Source organism: Paramormyrops kingsleyae, chromosome 5, assembly GCF_048594095.1.
Source record: "Paramormyrops kingsleyae isolate MSU_618 chromosome 5, PKINGS_0.4, whole genome shotgun sequence".
NCBI lineage: Eukaryota > Metazoa > Chordata > Actinopteri > Osteoglossiformes > Mormyridae > Paramormyrops > Paramormyrops kingsleyae.
Window position 1 is genome coordinate 41,074,789 of NC_132801.1, and position 25,969 is coordinate 41,100,757.

The 25,969-nt window shown below is 40.9% G+C and overlaps 2 protein-coding genes and 1 long non-coding RNA gene across 9 annotated transcripts in view; 2 read left to right on the top strand and 1 right to left on the bottom strand.

Moving 5' to 3' along the window:
* Positions 1–3,190, bottom strand: part of LOC111836755 (rho GTPase-activating protein 23-like) — a 122,118-nt gene extending 118,928 nt beyond the window's left edge. For 5 of the 6 annotated variants that reach the window (XM_023798301.2, XM_023798296.2, XM_023798297.2 and 2 more), the window contains exon 1: positions 2,878–3,190. In XM_023798301.2, the coding sequence (XP_023654069.1) occupies positions 2,878–3,096 (219 nt within the window). In that variant the 5' untranslated portion in view covers positions 3,097–3,190. The remainder of the gene's footprint in view (positions 1–2,877) is intronic. The other variant, XM_072712741.1, reaches the window with a different exon arrangement.
* A 1,353-nt stretch (positions 3,191–4,543) lies between these two features.
* On the top strand, positions 4,544–16,927 carry LOC111836753 (kelch domain-containing protein 1-like). Of its 2 annotated transcripts, XM_023798292.2 has the most exons (13): positions 4,551–5,119; positions 5,323–5,393; positions 5,575–5,692; positions 6,356–6,468; positions 7,365–7,446; positions 7,539–7,637; positions 7,865–7,939; positions 8,360–8,418; positions 10,066–10,175; positions 10,263–10,335; positions 11,329–11,413; positions 11,834–11,913; positions 16,443–16,927. In XM_023798292.2, exons 1-13 carry the CDS (start codon positions 5,003–5,005, stop codon positions 16,588–16,590), a joined length of 1,230 nt encoding a protein of 409 aa, XP_023654060.1. In that variant the 5' UTR covers positions 4,551–5,002; the 3' UTR covers positions 16,591–16,927. The 2 variants fall into 2 exon arrangements, with proteins under 2 accessions (XP_023654061.1, XP_023654060.1); XM_023798293.2 differs by lacking the exon at positions 16,443–16,927 and having other exon boundaries at positions 4,544–5,119; positions 11,820–11,911.
* A 3,483-nt stretch (positions 16,928–20,410) lies between these two features.
* LOC140591007 (uncharacterized) lies at positions 20,411–22,365 on the top strand. The gene is made up of 4 exons (XR_011991892.1): positions 20,411–20,488; positions 20,716–20,917; positions 21,010–21,142; positions 22,160–22,365. It is a non-coding gene; the product is annotated as an uncharacterized lncRNA (long non-coding RNA).
* Positions 22,366–25,969: the final 3,604 nt, after the last annotated feature.

Sequence of the window (25,969 nt, forward strand, 5' to 3'; positions counted from 1 at the left end):
AGCAGCATCTACAACTCCCAGCTGATAAAGACTGTTCTCATCGTGTAGCTGTTCAGTACCCTGTTAACATCCCTTCAAGGTGATACTGGGAGTCATTCAGCCAGTGATCCGATGCCAGTGGGACCCTGCGGATTACTGGTGCTCAATAATCCCCCACCTATAGCGGTGAGGACACCCCCGGGCTAATAGATGCACCTCCCAAAACTCGTGCCTGGTTACATACAGTAAGAGTAGACAACCTTGTTTTGAGGATTTTAAGGCCATTTTCCTGAACTCACAGCCGCCACAGACTGAGTGAGTGTGCTGGGGCAGGGTAGCAGAGAGAGCGAGCCCTGACCCTACCTCCCTGTCTCACTCTGCCCCCCCTCTCTCACCCTGCCTCCCTGTCTCACTCTGCCCCCCTCTCTCACCCTGATCCTGCCTCCCTGTTTCATCCTGCCCCCCCCCACCCTTCCCCTGCCTTCTTCCATCATGCTGCCTCCACTTGCAGAGATAATTGCCTCCCTCTGGCCCCTGCAGAGGTGTTACTCTCACTGTCAACAAAAAGGTATGTGCCTAGAGGAAAAAGAGCAAAACAGAATCCACCCTATTTCCCAAAGTCATGTTACCAAGAAATACATGCTATTAAGAAACCGCAAGCAGATATTTTACATGCAAGTTTTCATAACTATCAGGATCAGCCACTGCCCTGCCTCCTTTTCATTATGCCTGTCAATTCCCTGTTTGACCAACTGGTGTCACTGGTCATCCTGTTCTGTGCTCCACTTGTTTCCCATAGATGGCACCCTAATGTGCTCCCTTGTGCCCTGAGCCGCTGCATGGCTTAATGTGCTAAGCAGGTCGCTATGTCATCCAGGCTCTTTTCTGTTGCAGGTTTGAGGCTGGCCAGAGGCCAGTTTTTAGTAATGTTCAATTACCCTTGTTTTCTAGCCTCCCTTGGTGTTTTATCCTATATCTATTGATTACCCTCACCCTTGCTTGTGTTCCTAGTAATTGTTACTGCTCACACTTGTCTCTTTTTGAAGCTCATGTTAAGTGTATTTAAATGCCTGTTTCTTGTGTTTTTTTAAAAAAATTTACGAAAAAATGGTGCATTGAACAGGGAAAGGGGAAGATGAAGAATTCAATGTTATCATTGGCTTAACTACCCTACTGTACATTAATTTACTGAACAGTCATAACCAGATTAACCAACAACATAATTACATTATTCATATTACTCACCCACACATATATGAAAAATATCATAAAATCCAAATTATGAAGAATCTACAGTTTCACACACATTTCTCTATCTGACTTCTTAATTTGCATGTCTAACCTGTGAGTATGGTAGTCACACGAAAGAGCATGTAGATACATGTCCCAAAACAGAGAAGAGTATGTAGATGCTTGTGCCAAAACACAGAAGAGTGTGTAAAGGCATGTGCTAAAACACAGAAGTGTATGCAGTTGCATATACCACAAAATGTTAAAGTGTGTAGATGCATGCACTAGAACTATATATATATATATATATATATATATATATATATATATATATATATATAACAACTTGCTCTGTACACACATGAATTTTTATTTTCCAGATTCTGCAGTTTTTAGAACATCAGGTAAATATTAACAGTAATATTCAATGTTCCTGTTAAAGTAACATAAAAACTCCAGACAGCAAATGCAGAAAACAAATAAGAAACCAGGATGATATATTGGTTGTTTTTATTATTATTGAGTGTGTTTTGAAATATTTTAAATTATGTTTAAATATTTTGGTTTTAATTCTGAGGTAATAACCTACGCACCGCATATTTCAAAATAAAATACACTCAATAAAATTTAAGATTGATTTCAAATGCAGGTAAAATTACAAAAAAAATATAGATCAGGTTACCAGACATTAGAATGCACAGACACACATGCAAACACATATACATGCACACAGAAGCATGAAGATATACTGTATACCATGCAGACTTAGGAGCGATGATATCACGCCACAGTACACAGCCTCATGTCCCTTTAACAGACTGTAAATGGATTTTCTCCCATGAAATTAAAGATGAATAATTTAATTGTGAAATCTGAATGCAGTGGGCTCACGTCAGCCTGCTATCCTCACCCATGCTTCATGAGAGGGATGTAGGAGGATGCAATGAAGAAATAAATGGCTAAAGACAGGGCGCTTAGCTCTCAGCAATAAGACTTAACTTCCAGGTTATTCATTTCACACATGGACTTGCACACCGCTTTTCAATGCCACTGAGCCCATCGCCATGGCAAGGGATCTGCAGCAAATCGATAGCTGGTTCTGAAAGCAGCGCGGTTGGCTGGAGCAGTTATAAAGGCGTGTACAGAGAGACCGTCTTGCGTGCGTCATCCTTACTACTACTACTACCACTACAGGCATGAATTAATGAGCATCCAGCTGCAGGCACTCACAGCCTCGCTTGGGGGTCTCTGAGCAGCAGACAAGCAGTGGAGGTGTGTATGGGAGCCCAAGGTTAGTAAAAGGATGGGGTGAGAGGGCTCAGACTGACAGGAGAAGGAAGATGTACAGATATGCAGAACTTCAGGAACACAAAGGGCAGAGGACAACGTAGAATTAACAATGGCTAAAACAAGCTTAGGCATTGGAAATCCAGCCAGTCATAATCTGGAGTTCAGCCCATCACTCAGCAAAGGGCACTCCCCTCGAAACAGCATCTCTGCTCCCTAATCACTAATTATTGCAAGACACAGAGGTGGAATAGCAGTGCTCCATTTTCACCCCCCCACAGAGCGGCTTACTGAAGCAGACAGGCAGCGCAGCTGTGCTACGTGCGCACTTGTACATGGTACTGTTCTCTGTGCACACCCCCCCCCCCCCCCCCCACTCACCTGGGCCATGTCTTCAGCGTGGCTGCGAGTGGCTCCAGATCCCACGAGGCATGACATCCGCCCCCCCACACGCTGCACTCTCAGCCGCACCTCAGAGCCACCCAGGGACACTTGTGCACACTCTGCTGTGCTTTTCCCTGGACAGCATGACAGCGCTGTCACTCTGCCTTCCTGTGACCCTGCTTGCTGTTGGTGTCCCCAGACCTCCCCCAACTTCATACGTATCCAGCAAGTAGATGACGGAAATGCCGGTGTGGAGAAATCCAAAGAGAAGCTCCCCTCTGTCTGACACTCTCCCTCTCAGCCGCTCTCTTTAAGCTGGCTCAGTTCTTTAGCTCTCGCGCACTCCCCTCCTGTTCCCTCCTCCCTTTTCTCCCCTCCCCCCTGCAGTATGTGCACACACACATACAGGCAATTACATTCAGAGAGAGCACGTAAGAGGGAGGGGACAGGAGGCAATGTGGGAGAGAACACCATGTGACTCTAGGTGATCTTCTGTAGGATTCTCTGACAGCCATACAGTGCATACCTCAATGAAAATATCTGTTGCCATTGACAACCACTGCTCTGTACACGCAAGCCATATATCACAAGGTTCAGTGCCATTGGCTGAAATATTACACTGCTTGCTTCTACAGGCAGATAGCATGTTGGGACTTGTGGTTCATCCGATGCATGTGAAAGCAGAGGCAACATCTTATAATGTGCCATGTTTTCTGTATCTCCTACTCTCTTATATTCATGCATTCAGTGTTTGTGTGTTCATGTGAAATATAAATTTAAGGGTCCTTACTGTTCTGTTCTATTAGGAGATTTTTCTCTGTTTGCAATATGACAAACAGTAATAAAAGAGTATTACACTACTTCAGCTGGGAATCCATGTAACATGTGAGAGTGCACACGCACACATACATTAGAGGCTGAAAAGGGCAGCCAATCAGGAAGGAGGCATCCTTTGCCATTTCCTTTGGACCCTAACATTGGAAGCTCCAGTCCCACAACAACAGGAACTGGAAAGTCCACTACTCAGAGCAGCACAGCAATGCTTCCCTTCTTTCCCTATCTTTGCTGGGTTGATAAATCGCTGCCCTGACTCCCAAAAATAAAATAAGGGGCCTTTGGGTTTATACTGTGTATGGTTCAGAGAATTTGTGAATACCAACAGGGTACCTACATGTGTGCTCTTCCAGCCTGGTGCTGAAAGAATCAAATGGTTAATGAAACAGATTAGACTAGACAAAGACAGAGAAATAGTCTGAACTTGACAAAGTGAGAAAATAGGAACAATGAAGGGAAAAGCAGGATCTTGCAGGAGAAGCAGCAAAACAACAATTTTGGGAGAGGTAATTTTTGATACTATACTATACTGCGTTGCCATTGATAGATGCAAGAAGCAAGTACATATCATATTAGATGCTTAGAATCTATGCTTGTTAACTACTAGGTACAGCAGAAAACTCAATTGATAAAAATAGTTTTTTTTTTTTTTTTTAAATGAAAAGCAAGAGAGAGAGAGAGTTTGGTAAGAACTGTAGGCCTCGGAAGGTGTTTTGTAAGAGTCCTTTGACGAAGAAAAACTTTCCATAGCCTAGCTGGTGTCATGGCGCCACCTAATGGAACTTCAGCAGTGCTGCCAACACGGGAGGAAGTTTTAACATCGATAGGCATTTTGCCTTTGGCAGTTGTCGAATTCGAAGAATTTTTTTTCAACTAAAGCGATGTACAACGCTGTGGATAACGCTGATGACGAATTATATTAAGTGTTAATATCGAATGTAGCGCGTATTTATGTAATAGTGGTTTCTAAATGGACTGTTTATTTCACATATTTCTTACCTAATGTTACAATTTGCATTCATTTTAATATATCGGGTTACGCAGACGTATGTATTGCTCAGGTAGACTAAGTATACAAACTGTCAACGTAATATAAAGATTTCACCTGAAACCCCAGCCAGCGCACTGTTCGCAGTGTCTTTACGCTCACTATCTGCAGACACTCCTTCGTGGCGTCTGCACTTACGTGCCACATTTCCAACCTGTAAAAGCAGCACATCAGAACACAACACGGCGCGACGCTGTCCCCCGGATTTAAAAGAAGCTTAATTAATAACTTATTTTTCTGATGGACCATCAAACGGAGGTGAATGTCGGCGGACCTCGGATGAGACCTGTACAAGAACGAAGCGATCATACCGCTTTGGTGGTTGGAGATTTTCTTTATGTATGGGGTGGTTATAGGGTGAGTAATGTGGATTAAAACTAAATTACGATTATAATGTTTAGTACGCTTATGATTGCAAACGCCGTACCAAAATATAAACTATAAAGAAAATATTATTATTAATGATAGTTTATTGGAAATAACCATTACCATCAGATGACATTTACAGTTTCATAAATTGTCTGTAACTTTAATATTGTCTTTCGAATTTCCTTTTGCAGTCGATTTCGGGGGAAGAAATTTTCTTTCCTAGCGATGAGATCTGTATATATGACATGAGGAGCGGTGAATGGTAAGAGTAAATTGTAATCATATATTTAATACGAGGCAACTTTTGGTATTTTGGTATATATAGTAGATAAGGCTACCTTTATGTAATTGCTTCGACAGGTAAATAACTTCAGTTGTACCCCACTTCATTGTGCAGTAAGCCAAAATTTACATGTTGACACACATTTGCGTGCATTTGTTAGGCAGACTCGTCCGATGGAGGGAGATATCCCACCGTCCTTGTCAGGAACCTGCGGCAGTTATCTCAACGGCAGTATGTACATCTTTGGTGGGTGTAACGACAACGGGCATTCAAATCAGGTAGTCCATCAAATTAAAAAAAATATGCTATGCGACTAGGGGAAACGTTATACAGCTGTATTCGACACAGGGGTATTTATAAGCACATTTGAAGCGTCCCATTATTTTCCTGTATTAAAATACTGTGTTCCGCCATATATTGGAGGTGTTCAAAGTTATATTCTCATATGTACAGTACGTGTGTAATACAATGAAATTGTTATTCATTGTATTTATTATAAATAGTGATATTATAAGATTTGCGTGATACAAATGGGTTAAGTACAATTTTGGATTACATTGATATTGTCCTATCATTAAATTACTACGGCCCCATCGTGTTATGTCACTAAGAATACATTCGTGTCATTTGAATGTAAAATTAGTTTCATTTTGTGATGAGCGTAAAAGAATAGCCACGGAACCCATGGGTGCGTCGTAGATTAACCTTTACATGTAGGCTATGGGACATAACATTGTTCTGCTCATTGATACTTAAATCAAACGTTAACTTCATACCAGGCAATAGATTATCCAAACAATGTACGTTTTTTCCCACCATTAGTTGATTACACGACAAAATACTGCGCTAAGGACAATTAATTGTTCTGTTTTTTTATTTGTTTCATTACGCCACTGTAACATATTGTGCAATTTAATGTGAAACTGTATATTCTGTTATAGATGTACTGTGTTAATCTACTGGGTGAAAAGTACATTTGGAAGAACTTTACAGAGGGTGTGGAGTCTCGCCCCACACCAAGGGACAAGCACTCTTGCTGGGTTTATAAAGACAGGTTGGGCTTTTTGCTTCAAAAGTACTGCATTAGTGATTCAAATTAAAACAGAAACATACACAAAACAAATGGTAAAATAAAAATTTCCACAATAAATGAAATAACCACAACATGAATAAAACTACAGAACGTGATTTGTACTATCTAGCTCGCCTGTTATCTCGGTGGTGTAATTATTTGTGGTAGTCTACTCCTCATCTTGCCTTTGACAGCTCCAGTGCAATGCAAACATTCAAACAGGCTGTAAGTGATACTGAACTACTGGAATGAACACATGGGCTAATAGTAACTGAAAGGCCTACATATTAACTACTGATAAGGTGTTATGTTTTTAAACAGGAATGTAGTTATATGATTGTAAAGTGACATTGATTCAAATATATGAGGAAAATGTATACCAGCACGTATTTGATCTTTTTAGCCATTATTATTGCATTGCAGTCAACTACTTCCTTTACTTAACAGCTGTTTTTGATGTTATCATAATGTGTACACTCAGTTGCAATTACACTTTCATACATTCATACAATAAATGGAAAGCAGCTTCATACATGTGTAGTGTGATAACTTTAACTGAAAGTTGATCTGCTGAGGGCAGAACCCATAAAAATCTAAATTACTTTCTAGCAATCATTTTATGATTCATGTTTGTTTAATTTTATGGATTCTTAAAATATCAAAATACACATTGAAAGCAGCAATTGTAGGTTCTAAAGTCTGAGTATTTATATACACCCTGGAGTAAGGGATTAGTAATAAATAGATTAGAAATAGGTTCAAATAAAATGAAATTGGGTTAAAAGTCAAGTTGATCTTTTAAAAGAGCAAACTATATAGTGATATTGGCTATATGCAGAGGTATGGAATTAATAATTTGTTTCCTTTATTTTATTTAGTATTATCTATTTTGGCGGTTATGGATGTAAGCAGATCAGAGATGTCCACCCCAACAGTTTCACTATAGATGAAGCGTCTTGGGTAAAATATGACACTTTTTTGTTTTTTCCTTTTTTCCCTCTGCATGTTTCATTGAGATATATATTGCTGACATGTTTGCAATTTGCATTCAGGCTGTGATTGGGAATGCACTGTTCAGGTTCTGGGGCTGGAACAATGAAGTTCATGTTTATGATCCCTGCAGCAACACCTGGACTGAGCCTCACACCACAGTAAGATGAACAGTTTCAGACTTGTTCCATACTTACACTTTTACTGGGTTTTTCTTAAAAGTAAATCTTAATTTTATCAATAAAAAAATGTTTTTGAGGCTACAGTTTGCAATGCCTCAGAGTTTTTTTTAATTAAAATGTAAACGTTCTTGATTTTCAGTTAGATTTGATAGAGTGCTTGGCAGACTCTGGTTTGTTCAGAAATTTCATTTGGCATTTGATGACAGGGTTCTTCCCCCACACCACGGGCTGCTCATGCCAGTGCTACTCTAGGCAGCAGGGGATATGTCTGTGGAGGCATGGTGGGTGATTTTCATGTTTTCTGTTCTATCATGGCTAGGCTCACCTTATTGCTGGGGGACTCCATCTAAGTACATTCGCAAAGGGGACATTGCTCAGATTCTATGGAAGCTGCAGTTCTTTTTGCTGTCAGAAATGAAATCATATTCACAAGTTCAAGTTTTTAATTTTATTTGCAGAGTTGTATGCTTACTGAAATACAATTATTCGAGCACTTTTCACAGGTGATAATAATGTCAGTTATTTTTGGTTAATATTATTTCCTTAACAAGAAAGTGAAGGCTTAGTATGATTTTAATGTGCTGAAAGTTGAATGTGATTTCATGTGCTGAAGGCCGAGTGTGATTTTGTTGTGTTGAAGGTTGACTGTGATTTTGTGTGTTGAATGCTGACTGTGTTTTCGGTGTGATGTCTCTCTATAGGAAAACATGATGATGGACCTTCATTATCTGGATTTGGAGTCCTGGACATGGACAAATATGTAAGAACAGACACAGAAATTACGGTTAACAATTTTCTTTAAAGAAAGGCATTGAAATGGATTTTTTGTACTGTGATGTAAAATAAAAAGAAACTGTACATCTCTATAGAACAATGTGCCTTCAGAAACTATTCCTGTGAGGTACTTGTAATGCCGTTTCACCTAATACTCTTGCTCGGCAGGTTCCACCAGTGCTTTATGATATTGTATTTCTTTGGGTTCTTTACAAACTGCTTCATAACTCCCTCCAAGGGACATGTGGATCATCTTCCAGCTGTTAGCAATGCATATTTGGGTCCTTTATTTGGTATCCAAGAATGTAGCTGCTAACTGTCTATGACATGATCAGACCAATGGTGCAGCTGTGGTCCTGCCTGAAATTCCAGAAAAAAACCCACCTGACAAAACTCTCACTTAGGACTGTAGGACATGTTCATTTAGGACTCCGTTGAATGTGCCCTGGGTATTATTTTGATTTGTCAATCACAAACTCATATGACTCCACTTTTATGTTCTCCAGTATTCATAAAACATTCAGTCACTATACATTTCCCTTTTTCCCCACTGGAAAACTTGCTTGTATTGTCAGCCTTTGCCTGTTGTTATGAGCACATTTACCAGTATATATAGATACTGTGTAGTATTTCGCTTTGTATTTAAAAAAAATATATAACGCTGGGTATAGGTAGTGCCTGTTTCTCTCAGATAATAATAGACTATAGCTCCAGAAATATCTGACCATGACAATAATGTTTCTCCCACTTTTGATCTTACAGTTGTGTTATACAAACAATGTAATAGGTGATTTTTACATTTTGACCCAGAGTCTTAACTGGGTTTGAAATTATGACGTTCACTGGGAGCCAATGATTTCTGAGATCGACTACAGGCTAGCTTTTTATCCTGCATTGGATAATGTTGGAGTACGCCGTCTCCACCGGGTCAAGAGATTCACAGCTGACACGTGGAGAAGTTGCAGGTCACCAGTTTATTCTCTGACAGATTGCAATCCGGGAGCGGCCGTCTGACATACATTCAGCATGTACAGGAGGAAGCTCTGCCATATGTATCAGCTGTATCCCTTTTAAAGCCCTTTGGGCATTTTCTCCCCCTCTCTCGGTACCTTCCGTCTACGTGACAACCACATGTTTGACACTTGCTCTAGTTAGTCGGTTAGTACTTGTCCTTGTGGAAGGCTACAGATACGTAAGGGCCGCTGATGTTTTCTGTCGCTCCCTCTATCGGTCCCGTTTAGGTAACCTTGCCCTGCCGGTGGCAGTCAGTTCTCGTTTCAGTTAACTGCATTTTTTAGAATGAACCCCCCCCTTTCATCATGCCCTGCTTTAAGCTATATTCTCCTTTTCCTCTATTCATTGTATGTTCTTTATAATTCTATTGAATCCCACAATAAGTGGTGGAAAATTGGTAAAATACAAATATAAATGAAAAAATATACAATAAAAAGCTTGTGCTTTAATATAGTCATAACTCTGAACTTTTTACTCTTAGCTGGTGTCATCAGAGCATTACTTTCGCAACTAAAATGCATAGCATTCATAAATTAATTTTATTTGTTTAAATAAAGGGCGAGCCCAACCCTATGTGCACGCAGGAGTAGCTGCTGATTTGCTGTTGTGTTGTTTCCAGAGTTTCCCAGTCAGCTGTGCCCCAGGGCCGGTCGTGGCACACCCTGACAGCATTTTCGCCCAGTTCCCTCTTTCTCTTTGGTGGCCTGAACCTATTCTGCGAACCCCTCAGTAAGTAACACCTGCTTTTCAGAAGCCAGCTCAGCACTTAGCATAACAATGGCCACATTTACGATCATACTTTACATTTCTCCTGAGGTGATGGCTGGGTGTTTGACCTCGAAACCGCAGAATGGAGGCAGTTTCAACATCCTCACCAGGATAAGCCCAGGTAAGGAGTCCCATTTTATCTGATGAAAAAATCAGGAAATACCAGACTTACTGAATGGGTATAAGAGAGCAGAATGCCCCGAACCCATATACCATCATAGCTCTAACTTTTAAACATTTTAAATTTAAATTAAATTTCTGCTCTAAGGTTGCCAGCATTTATTTATGGAAGAGGATTAGGGCCACCATGAAAATATTATTTGAATTCTGACTTTAATTAATGTCAGAATTCTGAGTTTAGAAAAAAAGTCAGAATTCTGAGAAAAAAGTCAGAATTCTGACATTAAAGTCAGAATTCAAATAATATTTTCATGGTGGCCCTAGTCCTCTTCCATATTTATTGAATAAGATCAACTTCTAGAATGATTTTTCATGATAGTTTTTGCATGAACCAATGCAAATTAACTTTTCAGGTTATTAAAATAAGGAGAATGAATATTTATATGCTTTGCGGAAACGGCAAATGATCATTATTGTGAAAGTAAGAACTATTTTGTATTTTTTAGCTTGTTTATGCATTCATTGCAAGCATGACCATGACAATAATGTCAAATACAAGAACTCGTGGCCATAGGTGGAAATTAGCGAGAGAACATTTCAAACTGGATTTAAGGAAGCACTTCTTTGCACAGCGTGTAGTCAGAGTATGGAATAGTCTTCCTGATAACGTAGTGCAAGCTGAATCCTTGGGTTCCTTTAAATCAGAGCTAGATAAGATTTTAACAACTCTGAGCTATTAGTTAAGTTCTCCCCAAGTGAGCTCGATGGGCCTCCTCTCGTTTGTATAGTTCTTATGTTCTTATGTTCTTATGATATCATCAGCTCAGAAGAAAGTATAAAAGTAGTGCAGTGTGGTACCGATGGGCCGGTTTTGTCAAGCCGCGTTATCCGTTGCCCCACTACTTGTGCTTTTGTCCCACCCCTTTGCCCTTGCTCTACCCCCTCTGCCTTTGTCCCACCCAATGTGCTATCTCCACCCTTTCCCCACTTGCAGGTTGTGGCACACAGCATGCTTGGGACTGGACTCAGACGTTGTGATATTTGGTGGAAGTCGTGACTACAGGATGCTAATGGACACGGTGTGTAGCATCATTGGAGCTGCTAGGCAATAAGGATATCAAATGGGAATAGACCATGGTATTATAATAGTATAATAATAGTGATGTTATGTAAATAATGGGCATCAGATGATATGATGGTTCAAAATATAAATTCCTGACCAGAAGGTTGCTAGTTTCCTGTCCTGGTTCCATATCTCAGTACCTTTCATTGCAGTACTTAAGCTAAATGTCTTTTTATATTTATCCAGGTGGATTCATAAATTACAATGGATATGTACAGTATTGGCTGAGTGAGGACAAAATAATAATAATAATAATAATAATGATATGATCACAAATGAAATGGAAGTTTGAATGAGCCTAACAATGACATAAAGGTGAGTTTAAAAGCTGCTTTGTGAGCCAGGCTGATGTCTTAAAATAGCATGTCTATTTTAGATAGCTGTCCTGAGATTTCCATCCTTGGGCCATTGCAGTGACGTGCTTATCTTCCAGACCCAACCCTACTCCCTTCTCAGGTAAAAAACCATTATCAAAACCTGACAGCACAAAAATATTTGGAGCATAATTGGTTTGGTCTGGGCCGGGGCCCAGTATGATATGCTTTCATGGGGCCCAAAATTTCTAACAGCACCCTTGAGTATAATCTTATTTTATTGAGAATAGCTCAGTGGCACTGTTTACAGGTAGTTCTTTAAAACTGTATTTTAACACATATTCTCATGTCATTATCATGTTACAGATTACACCAGTAACTGAAGCAAAAAAATTTATTCATGTTACAACTAAAAATCATATTAAATAAAGATAAATTTTGTAAATGTACAAATATTTTATATATTTTAAAAAGTATTTTACGTGATTGATATTTACAGTATTTTCCCATTATCATTTAAGGTATTTTACAGTGTTTTACCGTGTCAAATACAGAAAAAGAACTGTAAGTCATCATTCCACAACCCCTTGCGCAAGTCATTATATGTAATTTGGTTTTACATGAGCCAAAATAAATATTAGTAACACATACTAAAGAACAGGTCAGGTCAGGTTAGGGAGCATGCACTGATATAGCACATTGTACTAAAGAACACATGAAATAAACTAAAACATAAAGTAAATTTACTTACAGACATATGGAGCCTTCTTATATTAGCATTTATGTTACACTGTAAAAAATGGCAGTAAAAAATACGGTAAAAATACCTTAAATGGCGACTGAAAAATCAGGTAAAATACCGTGTCAAATACAGAAAAAGAACTGTAAATGTAAATACAAAATATTTCTGTATTTAATACATTGTTTGACCATAAAAAACACTGTAAAATACCTTTAATGATAACGGGAAAATATCAATATCAATCAGGTAAAATACTTTTTAAAATATATAAAATATATAAAAAATGTATAAAATATTTGTAAATTTACAAAACTTATCTTTATTTAATACGATTTTTAGTTGTAACATGAATAATTTTTTTTGCTTCAGTTACTGGGGTAATCTGTAACATGATAATAACATGAGAATACGTGTTTAAATACAGTTTTAAATATGTAGTTCTACAGTTTATGGAAACAAGGTATACCGCTATACATTAAACAGTGCTCCTGTAATTTGACAGTAGAATTTATACAGTGGCGTCTGTCACGATCAGGAACAGGCGATCCGGGAAGCAAGCGAGTGGAGCCAGGAATACTTAGAAAGGGGGTTTATTAAGGACAGAAGGGCAACAAACGTTAAACAGGACATGACACCACAACGACTGATCTGGGAAACAGAAGAGGACGCGGACTAATATACACAAGACTAGTCAAAATAACAGGACACAGGTGATCACAATCGGGGATTAAAGCGAGGTAATGAGGGGGGCATGGCACACACGAGGATCGGACGGAGCTGTGTGTGACAGAACCCCCCCCCAAAGGCGCGTACACCGGGCGCGCCCGAGGGGAGGCGACGGACGAGACGAGGGAACAGGACCTGAAAGACAAAAAAGCAAGACATCAACAGGGACCAGGAAACAGAACAGAAACACAAAACTGGCACAAAGGCAAAAGCCACGACAAAACCTGACACAGGACAGGAAATGCAGACAAGCAGACGGAGAAGGGAGACACTGAGGAAGAAGGAGCAAAGACAGGAGGGACCAAGGGAAAGGGAGGAGGAACAAGGGGAGCCCGAAGGAACGGGCGAGCCAGGGGGCAGGGCGGGTGGGACCCGGGCCTGTGTCCCGCCTGTGTCCCCGTCCCTTACGGGACAATGAAAGGTGGGGTCCTGGGGGGTGTCGGCCTCGCCGGGGTAAGGGCGAGGGAGTCATCAGGGAGGTGGCCAGTGAGGATGTGGGTGGGGTGGCTGCCGGTGGTGCCGCCTCATCCACGGACGAGCAGGGCTGGACAGACGAGCAGGGCTGGACAGACGTGCGGTCAGCAGGGGGCGCCTCGGCCGTGAGTCCACCAGGGGGCGCCTCGGCCATGAGTCCACCAGGGGGCGCCTCGGCCATGAGTCCAGCAGGCGGAGGTGGGGCCGTAGCAGGCGCCTCAGGCAGATCGGCGACGGCAGCTGCAGCAGGGGCCGCGGGCATGGCAGCAGGGGCCGCGGGAGTGGCCGCAGGCGGCGCAGCCAGAGCCGCAGGCTGTGCCACCGGAGAGGCAGTCAGGATGGGCGAGTCGGACTGGAGAGCCAGGCTGAACGGGCAGGGCAGAAGAGCCAGGCTGGACGGGCAGGACAGAAGAGTCGGGCTGGACGGGCAGAGAGGCGGCCTCAGGCAGGGCCGCGGGCAGAGTGGCGGCCTCAGGCAGGGCCGCGGGCAGAGTGGCGGCCTCAGGCAGGGCCGCGGGCGTGCGGCCAGCAGGGGGCGCCTCGGCGGGCACCTCGGGCGTGCGGCCAGCGGGGGGCGCCTCGGTGGGCGCCGTCGACACGTGGCCAGCAGGGGGCGCCTCGGCGGGCACCTCCGACGGTGCCGCGGACAGTGCAGCAGCAGCAGGCGGTGCTGCAGGCGGTGCTGCAGGCGGTGCTGCGGGCAGTGCGGCGGCAGCAGCAGCAGGCTGCTGGCAGGTCCGGAGCAGGTAAGCCTGGGACTGCCCCTTTAAGGGCTTTATGGACCCGGGGAATTGCGTCCCAAGCCGCCCTGGTTCCCCTGTTAGCCAGGTGTGCCGGCCGGTAATAATATGCCTCCAAGGGAGGCGGCTGCTCGTCCCCGGGACTGGCAGCAGGAGCGACCTCCCAGCTTATCGGGAAGTCCCCGTGCCCGCCGGCAGGGAGGAAAGAGGGGCGCAGTGAGCAAGCCCCCAAGAAGATTGTTGGGGCGGCTTCTTCCCCTTTTCCTCTGCGCTTCTTCTTCCTCCTGTGGCTGGGGCAGGTCGGTGGAGGTGGGGTTACCTCCGAGAATGTGAGCGGTTGTAGTTGCCTCACCATGAATCCCTCGACCAGCTGCCGGAGGTTTTCGCGCACCTCAGCGATTACGTGCGCGCCCGTGAGCGGAGTCATCTCCTGAAGGAGGCGGCCGCTCTTGCAGGCTAGCTGCCATAGCCCAGGGTCCTCATGGACCTCGGGTTGAGACAGCCAGTATAGCACCTCGTCCAGCAGCTTGAGGCGGCTGTCCTCAAGCTGCGGAGGTGCGCTCGGGAGATCAGTCATTCTGTCACGATCAGGAACAGGCGATCCAGGAAGCAGGCGAGTGGAGCTGGGAATACTTAGAAAGGGGGTTTATTAAGAACAGAAGGGCGACAAACGCCGAACAGGACATGACGCCACAATGACTGATCTGGGAAACAGAAGAGGACGCGGACTAATATACACAAGACTAGTCAAAATAACAGGGCACAGGTGATCACAATCGGGGATTAACGCGAGGTAATGAGGGGGGCGTGGCACACACGAGGATCGGACGGAGCTGGGCGTGACAGCATCGGTGAGCCAAGCACCGTCTGGCCTATTTGCATGTGTCCCAGCATTCTACACTGGTATGCTTAGAATGGCCGCTGTCTAGTTAATGTTCCAGGTTCCATGCATTGTGTGTTCTTCACTGGTACCCTGCTTAAGTTTAAGCTTTATCCCCGTGTGTTTATGTATAAATTACCCACCATGTGTAGTTCCCATTGTTCGTACAGTGACCCTCCCCCTGTTCCTCCTGTTAAAAGTAATGCCTGTTCTTGTATACTGTTATACAAGCAGGTGTTGTGGTGATTGGTGTGATTCATAGTCCTGTTAAGGTCTATGAATGAAAGCGTTTTAACCAGACTGCATTTGTGATGTAGCATCATGGCAGAATCAATGGATACTAGAATACAGTAGAAAATCTACACCTTTACATTTTACAGTTACAATTTGTAGTTTTACGGTTTTAAACTGTTAGTTTTACATAAAAAAAAAACATAATATTTTAATCTGAAAATGTTTGGAAAAATACAGATTTAAACAGTTTATTATACAGAATAATAATATGTACCATATTACATTAAACGGTACTACTGTAATTTTTACGGTGAAATTCTGGCAACCATCTGCCAGTAATATGCCAGAATTTTTTTACAGTGTAGCATTTATTTAAGTCTTTGTATCTCCAATATTTTTTGCATAAGTTCAGATTTTAAGTCAAGAGCTGCACATATATTGTTGTAAGGTTAAAATGTTCCAGGTATTTTCTTTGTTTTGTCAACACCAGAACATGCTGTTGTTGTTTCTATCTGTGTTTGTAAAGGCTGCTTTGTTATTTGAAACCTACATGTCAGCATTTCTCATATTGTTTGAAATAATATTTCCTAAACCTAAGGAAAAATACATCTCTGATGCTTTAGATTTTTTAATGCACAGAGACATATCAGTACCACTGGCAGATGTAAAGTAAGATTTTATAGTATGTGAGTCTTGATGATAATTTGCTGTTCTGTCTCCCTTCCTGGATCATCTACTGGGATAAAGATTCCTTTGCAAAGCAGACAGCCCTCAGTAGAGTGTGTGGTGACACGAGAAGAAACATCAGGAAATTTGCATTAACTCGGTTTGTCCTTTAGGCCTGAGCTTAATTATCTGATATTTTGTCCTGGCAGGTTATGTGAGGACTGCATTGGAAAGAATGCAGAAATCTTAGAGAAGCAGCTGTCCATACTTCCACTAAAACTCCTGGAACCCATACAGAAGAGGATTTCTTTCTTCAGGACAGCAGTGCAAACAGACAAGAAAATTACATGCACATAACACTTACTCAGCATGAATTTGCACTGCAGAATCACTGGGGAAATGGAAGACCACATGTAGAGGATCTAAGTCTACTTTTAAAAATTATTTTACAACTGTAACTTAAAGACAGGAGTGGATTTTGTGTTTATTTTATTGTTCTTAAACTGTTCCATTTAAAGACAGATTAAGAAACCATGTGGATTTTTTCACATTTTCTAAGCCAGAGTCAATGACACTGATTGCTAACCCTTTATAAACATGGGTGACACTTTGCTTATTGCCTGAGACAAAGAGGTTCTAGTAACTTACACATTTGAAACTGCAACCTGTAATAAAATTGTACACTGTATGGAAACTTGTTTGAACGTTTTTCTGAAGTATGCATAGGTACAATGACTCCTAATTACCTCTACTAGTATTGTAGACATTGCAAAACCTTCTGGAAAGGATTGCAAGGTAAAACCTTGGGCTATTAGTTATGTCCTCCCCAGATGAGCTTCATGGACAAAATGCCCTCCTCTCATTTGTAAGTGCCTTGTGTTCTTGTGATCTAAAGTAATTGAAAAGCACATGGGTTGCTGTTTTGTAATGGTTTTTGGAATGATTACGTGAGGAACCTGTTGTAACACTGCAGTAACTTCAAGGGTGCAGATTGGCAAAACAGATAGATAGATAGATAGATAGATAGATAGATAAAATGACTAGATGCTTGTTATAATGTTTTTTTTTTTTGGATTGTATATTAGACTACATGCACTAAATGGTACAACATCAAAACACTGAAACCACCATCAACCTGAGGAACTTTTTTTATTAAGCAAAGGTGTTATCAGGAGCTGCAATATACTGTATCTGGCTCTAGTGCTTCTATGTAATGCACTGGTAATGTCATATATCTGATTCTGTTTAATTAGAAAAACTACTGTGTTTTAAGGGTGTGATTGGTCATTTGTATCCATACCACACATAAAAATAAATGATTAATAATTAATAAAAAATATACAAATGCAACACATCTATAAGATGACAGAAAGCAAACACTTCAAATGTATCAGGATGGATTTAAAAATGTATGGGACTAGTTTATTTCCACAGATTGAATCATTTGTGCCATACTTGAATTGATACCTACATCTGTTACACAGCTTTGGTCTGAGACAGCTTAAATAGGCAATTTTTCTACACAGAGACCATTGCCAGTTGCCAGGAGTATGCTGAGTTTTTTTAATTATTTTTTAAAAAGCCATAGCGAATTCTGCTTTTATTAGCCAGGAAATGTCTTTTGCATCATGAATTTGTACTGGGGTGAAAGGCTTTTTAGGATTAATAAGGAGAATTTACCACATTAAAGGTGAAATTATAAAGCAAAATGGTACCGATTGCAAAAATAAAACAATTACTTTTAAATTCACTTTTGAACTGTAAGAATAAATAAAGCATTAGAACGGTAGCAACAAAAAAAAAAACCCACAAAGATATGAATAAACAAGATGTCATATAATCCAGTTTCGAGAAGTACTGAATGGATCACCTGGAAATGTGTTTTTAACCTAAGTGCTGTGGGTCCTCATCGTCATATGTTGGTCTGAAAGTATACTTGTTCATTTATTGCACATTCCACTTCTATGACAACTTGCAGAATCTTTCCCCACCAATTAGGTGGTTACTTGAATTCCTTTGTGCGTATCTTATTGTCCATGTTTGATAATGTCATATTATTTATATTTTATATGTTTCAATATTTACAGTACCAGTTAATAGCTTGGACACACCAAACCTCCTACAAAGGTGAGTTATAGTGTCATATCACATGATTGGGTCACCTAACTTAGAGTAGAAATGGTTTTGAAGAAGTTAGATCCAAGAGTAAAGGTAAAGCGGCCAATAATTGCTCAGAATATATATGGGACCTCCTTCAGGACAGCTGGAAAAGCATCCCAGGAGGCCACCTCATGCGAATGGGTTAGAAGATTAGAGAGTCCCTGCAGGTTATGGGCCTTGCTCAAGTGCCCAAGATGGAATCACTTTGCTGACCACAGGATTTGAACCCAACCTAGAGCCTTTGGGAGCCTGAAATATAGGGCATTAGCAGGAGAGCAGAGACTTCACCCAGGCTGGCTGAACTAGGCAGGCATGCTTCAGGGGGTGACCCATACAGAAATGAAATATATTGCAATATATTGGAATTTATGTTGTCGAAGTAAAAAATGTACTTAAAAATATATTTTAAGCAATATATTCACATACCATATATTTCTCAAATATATGTGAAATATATGATTGTAAATACATCGATTCATATACATTGCTTATATATTCCCAAATATATTTAAATCAATTAGGTTGTTTTAAAATTCATTTATTAATTTATGTAGTTTATGTGACAATTAGAACAAACAAATACATACAGTACAGCGCAGTGGTGGCCTAAAGTTTAAGGATTTGGGCTGGTGTTGTGTTCATTTGAAGGCAGTTTAGACACTTGTGATTTGTCACATTGTAATTTTCACAAAACAAGTGATTATGCTAATAAAATACCTGTTTGGGCCATGGTCTTGTCCTTTCTCTGTAATAATATTCCCAGTGGGCACAGCACGTGTTATCCATATGGGTTTTTGATGGATATTTGGTGAAGTGGTGGATCCACCAATTTCCACTTGATATCCACATAGATCCATTGTGATTTTAAGTATGTGGAAAAGATGTACTAAATCCACGTGGAATTTTTGATTCCATTATCAATCTTTGCCCACCGAATACAATTTTAGTTCAAACAGGAAAACTATTTTTGCATGTTTTTCATAAATTGTAAATCTGCATGTATATGTAAACACAGAATAGAGATAATCAGAGTGTAACTCAACCTCTGCTTTTTCTGTTGTAAAGTTCTAAAGTAGGCCCTAATGATTTTGTACATTTTTCATATGGCACCTAGACAGATTTAAAACACTTTATGTGATGTCTTTTTAAACTAGTCACTGAACATACCCACAATTGTATTTTCGATAACTCGATAAACTTTATGGCACTGTCGGCAACCGCGTGTTTGGAACGCTAACAGGTTATCTGCAGCTACACTTTTATTTCAGCATTCTGTTGTTTTATTTTTGTGATCTAGTGACGGATTTATGGAGTTAATTTAGTGCCAAAAGTATCAATCAAAATTTTGAAAACCACAAGCAAATCATTAAGTATCAGAATGAAAATTTGTATTCCAAATATCAAAAAAGTCAAATAAAATAATTTTATCCTTCTTCTTCTCTAATTTGTTTTGCTTTTGGAATTTTTTTTTTGCTTTTGGAATATATTTCTTTGCTTTTGGATTTTTTTTTTGCTTTTGACTTTTGGCACTGTTTTAACGGGTGGGCGGGCCTTAGCAGCTTCACGTCTATTGGTCAGCTGGAATTTGGAGTGAACACGCCTTTAACCATCTGAGCACGCCCACTCCATGACGCATCAGAACATCGCAACATAGCGGGAAGCTCCGGAGTCAGTTTACAGCATGGAATTGCATCTTTGTAGTTGTATAATAGTGTACTTTTATTAGGAATCGGTGTATGCAACACATATTTCGCGTTCATAAAATGTCACCAACCCATCCAATTCAGTAACTTTCGCTATTCCACCAACGCGCTGACCAGGGAAGTTTCTAGCTAAAGCTTCTAGCTTCCAGCTGATACATGAGTGGAAATTTAAAATGCAAATGGTGCTATTTCATTTTTATTTTAATTTTTGCAAGATTTTTGTGCAAAGACATTGGAAACTAAATGGAGATTGTATTTTCTTTTTATCATTTTCATTTTATTTTTTGCAGAAAATACCTCCCATACTAATACTGCCCAAACATCAATGGTCTAGAACCGGAATGGACACGTGTTGTTGCCTGTTTTACATGCCGATGAACACCATTGAAAGGGTAACTGCTCATATTATTTTTTTGGTCATTTTTGCAAGTTTTCTTTAATATGTAGGCAAGAAATTAGAAGTAGAAAATGCATTCACGTCTTGATGTTTTATTACTAATTATTGTCAAGAGAGCTTTGCCCAAGCTCAATCTCTTGCTAAAATGTGATTATGTGATGTAATGATCTAAAGCAATAGGTTCTCCAATAAAAACTTTGTAATTTTATTTTCCCCCCATAGCATGGAGAGAAAGAAATGGGCGTGGGCTGTCTAGATGGAGAATACTCGCGAAAAAGAGGGTGTTATTCCATTCAACTGGATCAAGGACACAAATGTGTTCTGGCCAGTGTGTACCAATATTGCGTTTTACACAAGAAGTGTGCTGAGCTTGATGTAGAGAAATGGAGAAAAATTAAGCTCATAAAGATTAAACATTCCTCTCGTAAGTGAAATTCATTTATGTCAAATAATGAAATTAATTTATGTCAAAGCAGTGACGAAGGCATTGGAAAACAGTTACTTTCTGCTTTTCAGACAGTATGGAAGAGTGTGAAGAATATGACGTAACCACAACAACTGAGAATAGTGATGAAGAGGTTCCAAAGAAACGCCAGGCTAATCGAAAACTCAAGTGATTTTGTATATGACAGAAACATCATAAGTAATGGTATGTCACAACACAGTTAGAAATTTTCAGACATAATTGGTTTTTAAATGTTAATTATCAAATGCTCCAGAATAAAATGTGTAACTGTTGGTCTTTCCAAAGGTTTGCCTTTTCAAAATATCCTCAGCATTTAGTTTTTAAACTTTTGTCACAATTACTTTAACATGGAGTTAAAGTATACAGTATATTAGCGTATGAGTATATGTTATATTTTATTTCAGTTTAAGAATTGCATGAAAATTAGTGTGGCTACTGCAAAGGAAATGGTAAAACATTTGAACAGCAGGCATGTGAATTTCAGCACTATGCACTACACATCAGCATTTCCCAAGTTTTAGGTAAATGCTGCCACACCTGTTTAGTTCATGCCATTGTCAATGCACCGTTCCATCATATAAAACAATTATCAATTTTTTTTATGAAAATAAGATGAGCCACGTAAGTTCTGGTAATTCTGACCCTGTAATAGGACTATGAAGATGCTCACACATCAATTTTATTTATTTTGTTGACCTTGTCTTTTGATAAGTGGACTTCTGAGTTTCTACATTATTATTATTTTTCTCTAACTCTGATATAAAATTAGATTAAAATGTATGAGGAAACCACACTCAAATGTGTATTCTAACTTTTTAGTAAAATATTAATACAATAATTTTGATTAATGCATCTGTGCTTATAGATCAAAGTCTGAATACCACAGTTAGACCATTTATTTCCTTTTGTTCGTCATGTGAAATTGGTGTTTAAAGACTGCCAAGTTTGTGATGTTGATTAAAATATTTATTTTCTTCTAGATTCTTAACCAATGCACTTATGAGTAAATTTAACATGAAGAGATTGAGAGGGGAGAAAGCATCTTTTGAGAAGACAGCTCTTTGTAAATTAATAATTGGTGAATGATTGTCACTTAAGTGACTGTGTCTTTTTTATCTAAATGTCTGTAACTGATGATTTGAATTCCACACATCTGAATTTGCTAACACTTCTGAATGTTTTTTGTCACTTGATTCACAGACGGTGTGGTAAAGAGCCATGGGGTTACAGAAGCCTTTGTTTACAGCTTCATTGCCAGCAGACTAAGAAATGCACCAAAGCGTCAAGGAAGACCGGACATGCTTTAATTATTATTGTTGCAGCGAGTGGTATGGTTTGATTTAGACAGTTATCTAACTGGTCACGAGTGTTTCATTTATTTTTTAGTGCCAGATATTCTGACATATGTTAGTATTATAAACTACATCCAATTTTAATGTGCATCTTATTTAGTCTGTTTTGAAGTATATCATAATAAATACATTACCATTGAATATTTCTGTGAATTATCTTTTCATGTCTGCTTTATGGAGGATGTAGATATTGTAAACTTCGTAGAATTTATGTTGAACGCAACACGTACATTCCACTTGCCAACATCCATGTGAACTCAACTTCCCTTTTACACGTAATTCACCTGTCTTTTCCACATGCTGTTTCCACATGTATTCCATGTGTTTGTGCCCACTGGGTTAATTCTGATGAATATAATTCTATAACTAAATATATTACTTACTGAAATACGAGTGCATTGGCAAAACATTACAATGTATTTTAAAATATAGTGTCTATAAAAAGTAAACTATTGCTTATACATTATATTAATTGGCAATAGTAAAAATAGTAATAAATGGTATATCTATAAAATAAGAAACGTGTTTAGTCATATTTATATAGTACATCAGTACATATATTGTATAATATATATAGTAATATATTGTGTAATACACATCACAATATATTTAAAAATGTATTATCAAATAAAAAAAATCCCATACATTTAAAATATAATTTATTATATATACTCATATAATTCTTGGTATACCTGTCATATATAAGAAATATATTAATTTACATATATGTTTGCATATATTGGATAATAAATATAATGGAAAAATATAATTTCAATATACAAATGTATTTTTTTAAATATATTACAATATACCAAAGCGGCAATTTTTTGTATATTTAAAATATATTTATAATACATTGGTGTTTTTAGCTATTCCCTTAGCCTTTACGCTACATAAGCGCCATCGTATGCCCGAACAGAGAGATCACATTTACACGGCATAACACACAGGGCTAATAGCCCGTAATTACAAAGCAGAACGGCACAATTTACAGCCATTAATCATCCGACACCAACTCAAAATACTATATTAAACTGCGTAATTTTAAACTAATCTGTAGCACCACAACCGACGAATTAAGACAGCATTACCGGCTTTAATGCCGTTAGGTTTCCATATACATAAACAACAACAGCATTACTTACTTTTGGTCATGTACTATCTGGGCACGTGGTGATAATGAACAGTGTGCACTTACAGAACCCGCACTAAAAAACTGAGGAAAAATATGGCTGCTCCCTCTAACTTGTGACTGGCTAAACTAACACATGACCAGCCGAGGCACAGCCCTTAAAGGAACCCGGTCTAATTGCGAGTGGAGTCCTCCCGCAGGCAGCCTTTTACACAGCCGCCCCCGAATGTGCAGAGCACATGCGCTACCAGGAAAAGGTGACTCAGTCCGACCTACATCCTGGCGTATTAGTATGATCCTCACCATTAGGTATGGCCGGCAGCAATACCAGCGGTCTGGTGTAAGTGCGTCCATCAATGTCCACATCCGCTGACCTGACCTGTCCATCCTCACTGCAATGGACCTTGATTACCTGCCCGATGGGCCACAAGGCCCGAGGCAACTGTGGATCTAGCATCATCACAACCGCTCCCTCTCTGAGGTTAGCCTGAGCTGAGTGCCACTTTTGACGAGTCTGCAACCCTGGAAGATGGGAATGTCCCTGGGAATGTCTCCAGCGTCTGCGACTCATAAGCTCAGTGCCAGGGTACACAACTTGCGGCAGTGTTACATCCGGCCGCCCCATCAGCAGGCTGCTAGGTGTCACTGGGTCGATGTCAGCAATATCTGCTGAGACGTAGCCCAGAGGCTTGGAATTGAGGATGGCCTCCACCTCCAGGAGAACAGTCTGGAGAACTTCTTCAGGAACTGGCTGGGCCCTGACAGTGGTGTTGAGCGCCGATTTGACAGAGCGTACTTCTCTTTCCCACACTCCGCCGAAGTGTGGGGCTGCCGAGGGGTTGAAGTGGAAGCAGATCTGTTGCCGAGCAAGCTGTTGCTGCAGTTTTGGTGCAAGGTTTGCAAAGGTCTCCTTTAGCTCCCTCTCCCCACCTTGGAAATTGGTCCCTTGATTGGACCACAGCTCCGCTGGTGTTCCTCGCCGAGCAATGAACCTCCTAAGGGCCATCAGAAAGGAGTCCGCATCCATACTTGTGAGAAGGTCCAGATGTACAGCACGTGTAGTTAGACACTTGAAAATGACTCCCCATCTCTTCTGCGTGCTCCTCCCAACCTTAATCGACAGCGGACCAAAGCAGCCCATGCCTGTAGAATGAAAAGCAGGCTTATGGAGGCGAAGACGAGCAGCAGGTAGATCAGCCATCCTAGGAATTGTGGGCTGGGCTCTCCATCACTGGCAATCAGCACAGGTACGCTGATATCGACGAATAGCTTCACGGCCACGGAGTATCCAGTAAGAGCGTCGCATTTCAGCATAAACCCTTTTCAGGATCAGGATGTTTTAATCGATTGTCATAGTCCTGAATAAGCACTTGTGTAGTCGGGTGCGTGGCATCTAAGACTACTGGATGCACTGCTGATTCTTCCAGTTCAGTAGAACGCCGAACCCTACCGCCCACCCTAATAAGTCCGGTGGCCTGATTGATTTCTGGAGCTAAAGTAAGCAGGCGGCTTCGGGAGCTCACCGGTTTCCCTGCTACAAGGAGTTCGTAGTCCGCAGGGAAGGACTTCTGTTGAGCTTGCTGTAGCATACGGATTTCCGCTTGCCGGTAATGTTCGGCTGTAGGCTGGGTACCAATGTTGGACTCAGGATGCATGTCCTGTACGGCAGTGTCCAGGAGCTCCTGCCAGGAGCTACATTTCTTGCCATCTATGCCGGACGGTTCATCGGATGCTGCAGTGACCCCACAGAATGCTGACTTCCGTAATTCTGTGATGTCCTCCGAAATCCCCTGAGTGAGATTTTCTGGCCATGAAGAGGGACTCCCCTTGAGAAAGGGGCGCCCTGAGGACCATCGGTTAGGTTCAGCAAGCTGTTTCAGGGTCTTGCCACGGGTTAGGTCATCTGCAGGGTTGTTTACTGAATCTACATAATGCCAGATGCAGTCTTCCGTCAGCTCCTGGATCTCTGCTATCCTGGTCCCCACGAAGACTTTGTAGCGGCAGGATTCAGAGTGTAACCAGGTAAGTACAGTGGTCGAATCTGACCAAAGGACGGTTTGACTTATTTTCAGTGTAAGCTCTCTTTTCAGGACGGAGGCCAATTGGGCTGCTATTACTGCTGCACACAGCTCCAGACGTGGGATTGACCGCACACGTTTGGGTGCCACCCTTGATCTTGCAAGAATGAAGGACGTGTTAATCTGTCCTTGCGTACTCACAGTCCTCAGGTATGACACGGCCCCGTAGGCTTGTTCTGAAGCATCCGCAAAGATATGGATCTCATAGTTGACATCATCCACATTTACCTTGGCTGGGTTATATGCTCGTGGAAGGGTAACATGGGGTATTACCTGCAGCTCTTCCTCCCACGTCTGCCATGACTGCAGGAGGTCTTGTGGTAGGTTTGTATCATCCCAGCCACGATGTTTATTCCATAGCTGCCTCTTCGCTCGGGTGGTAAAGGGCAACAGGAATCCTAGAGGGTCATACTGTGTGGCCAATACCTTGTAGATGTTCCGCAGAGTT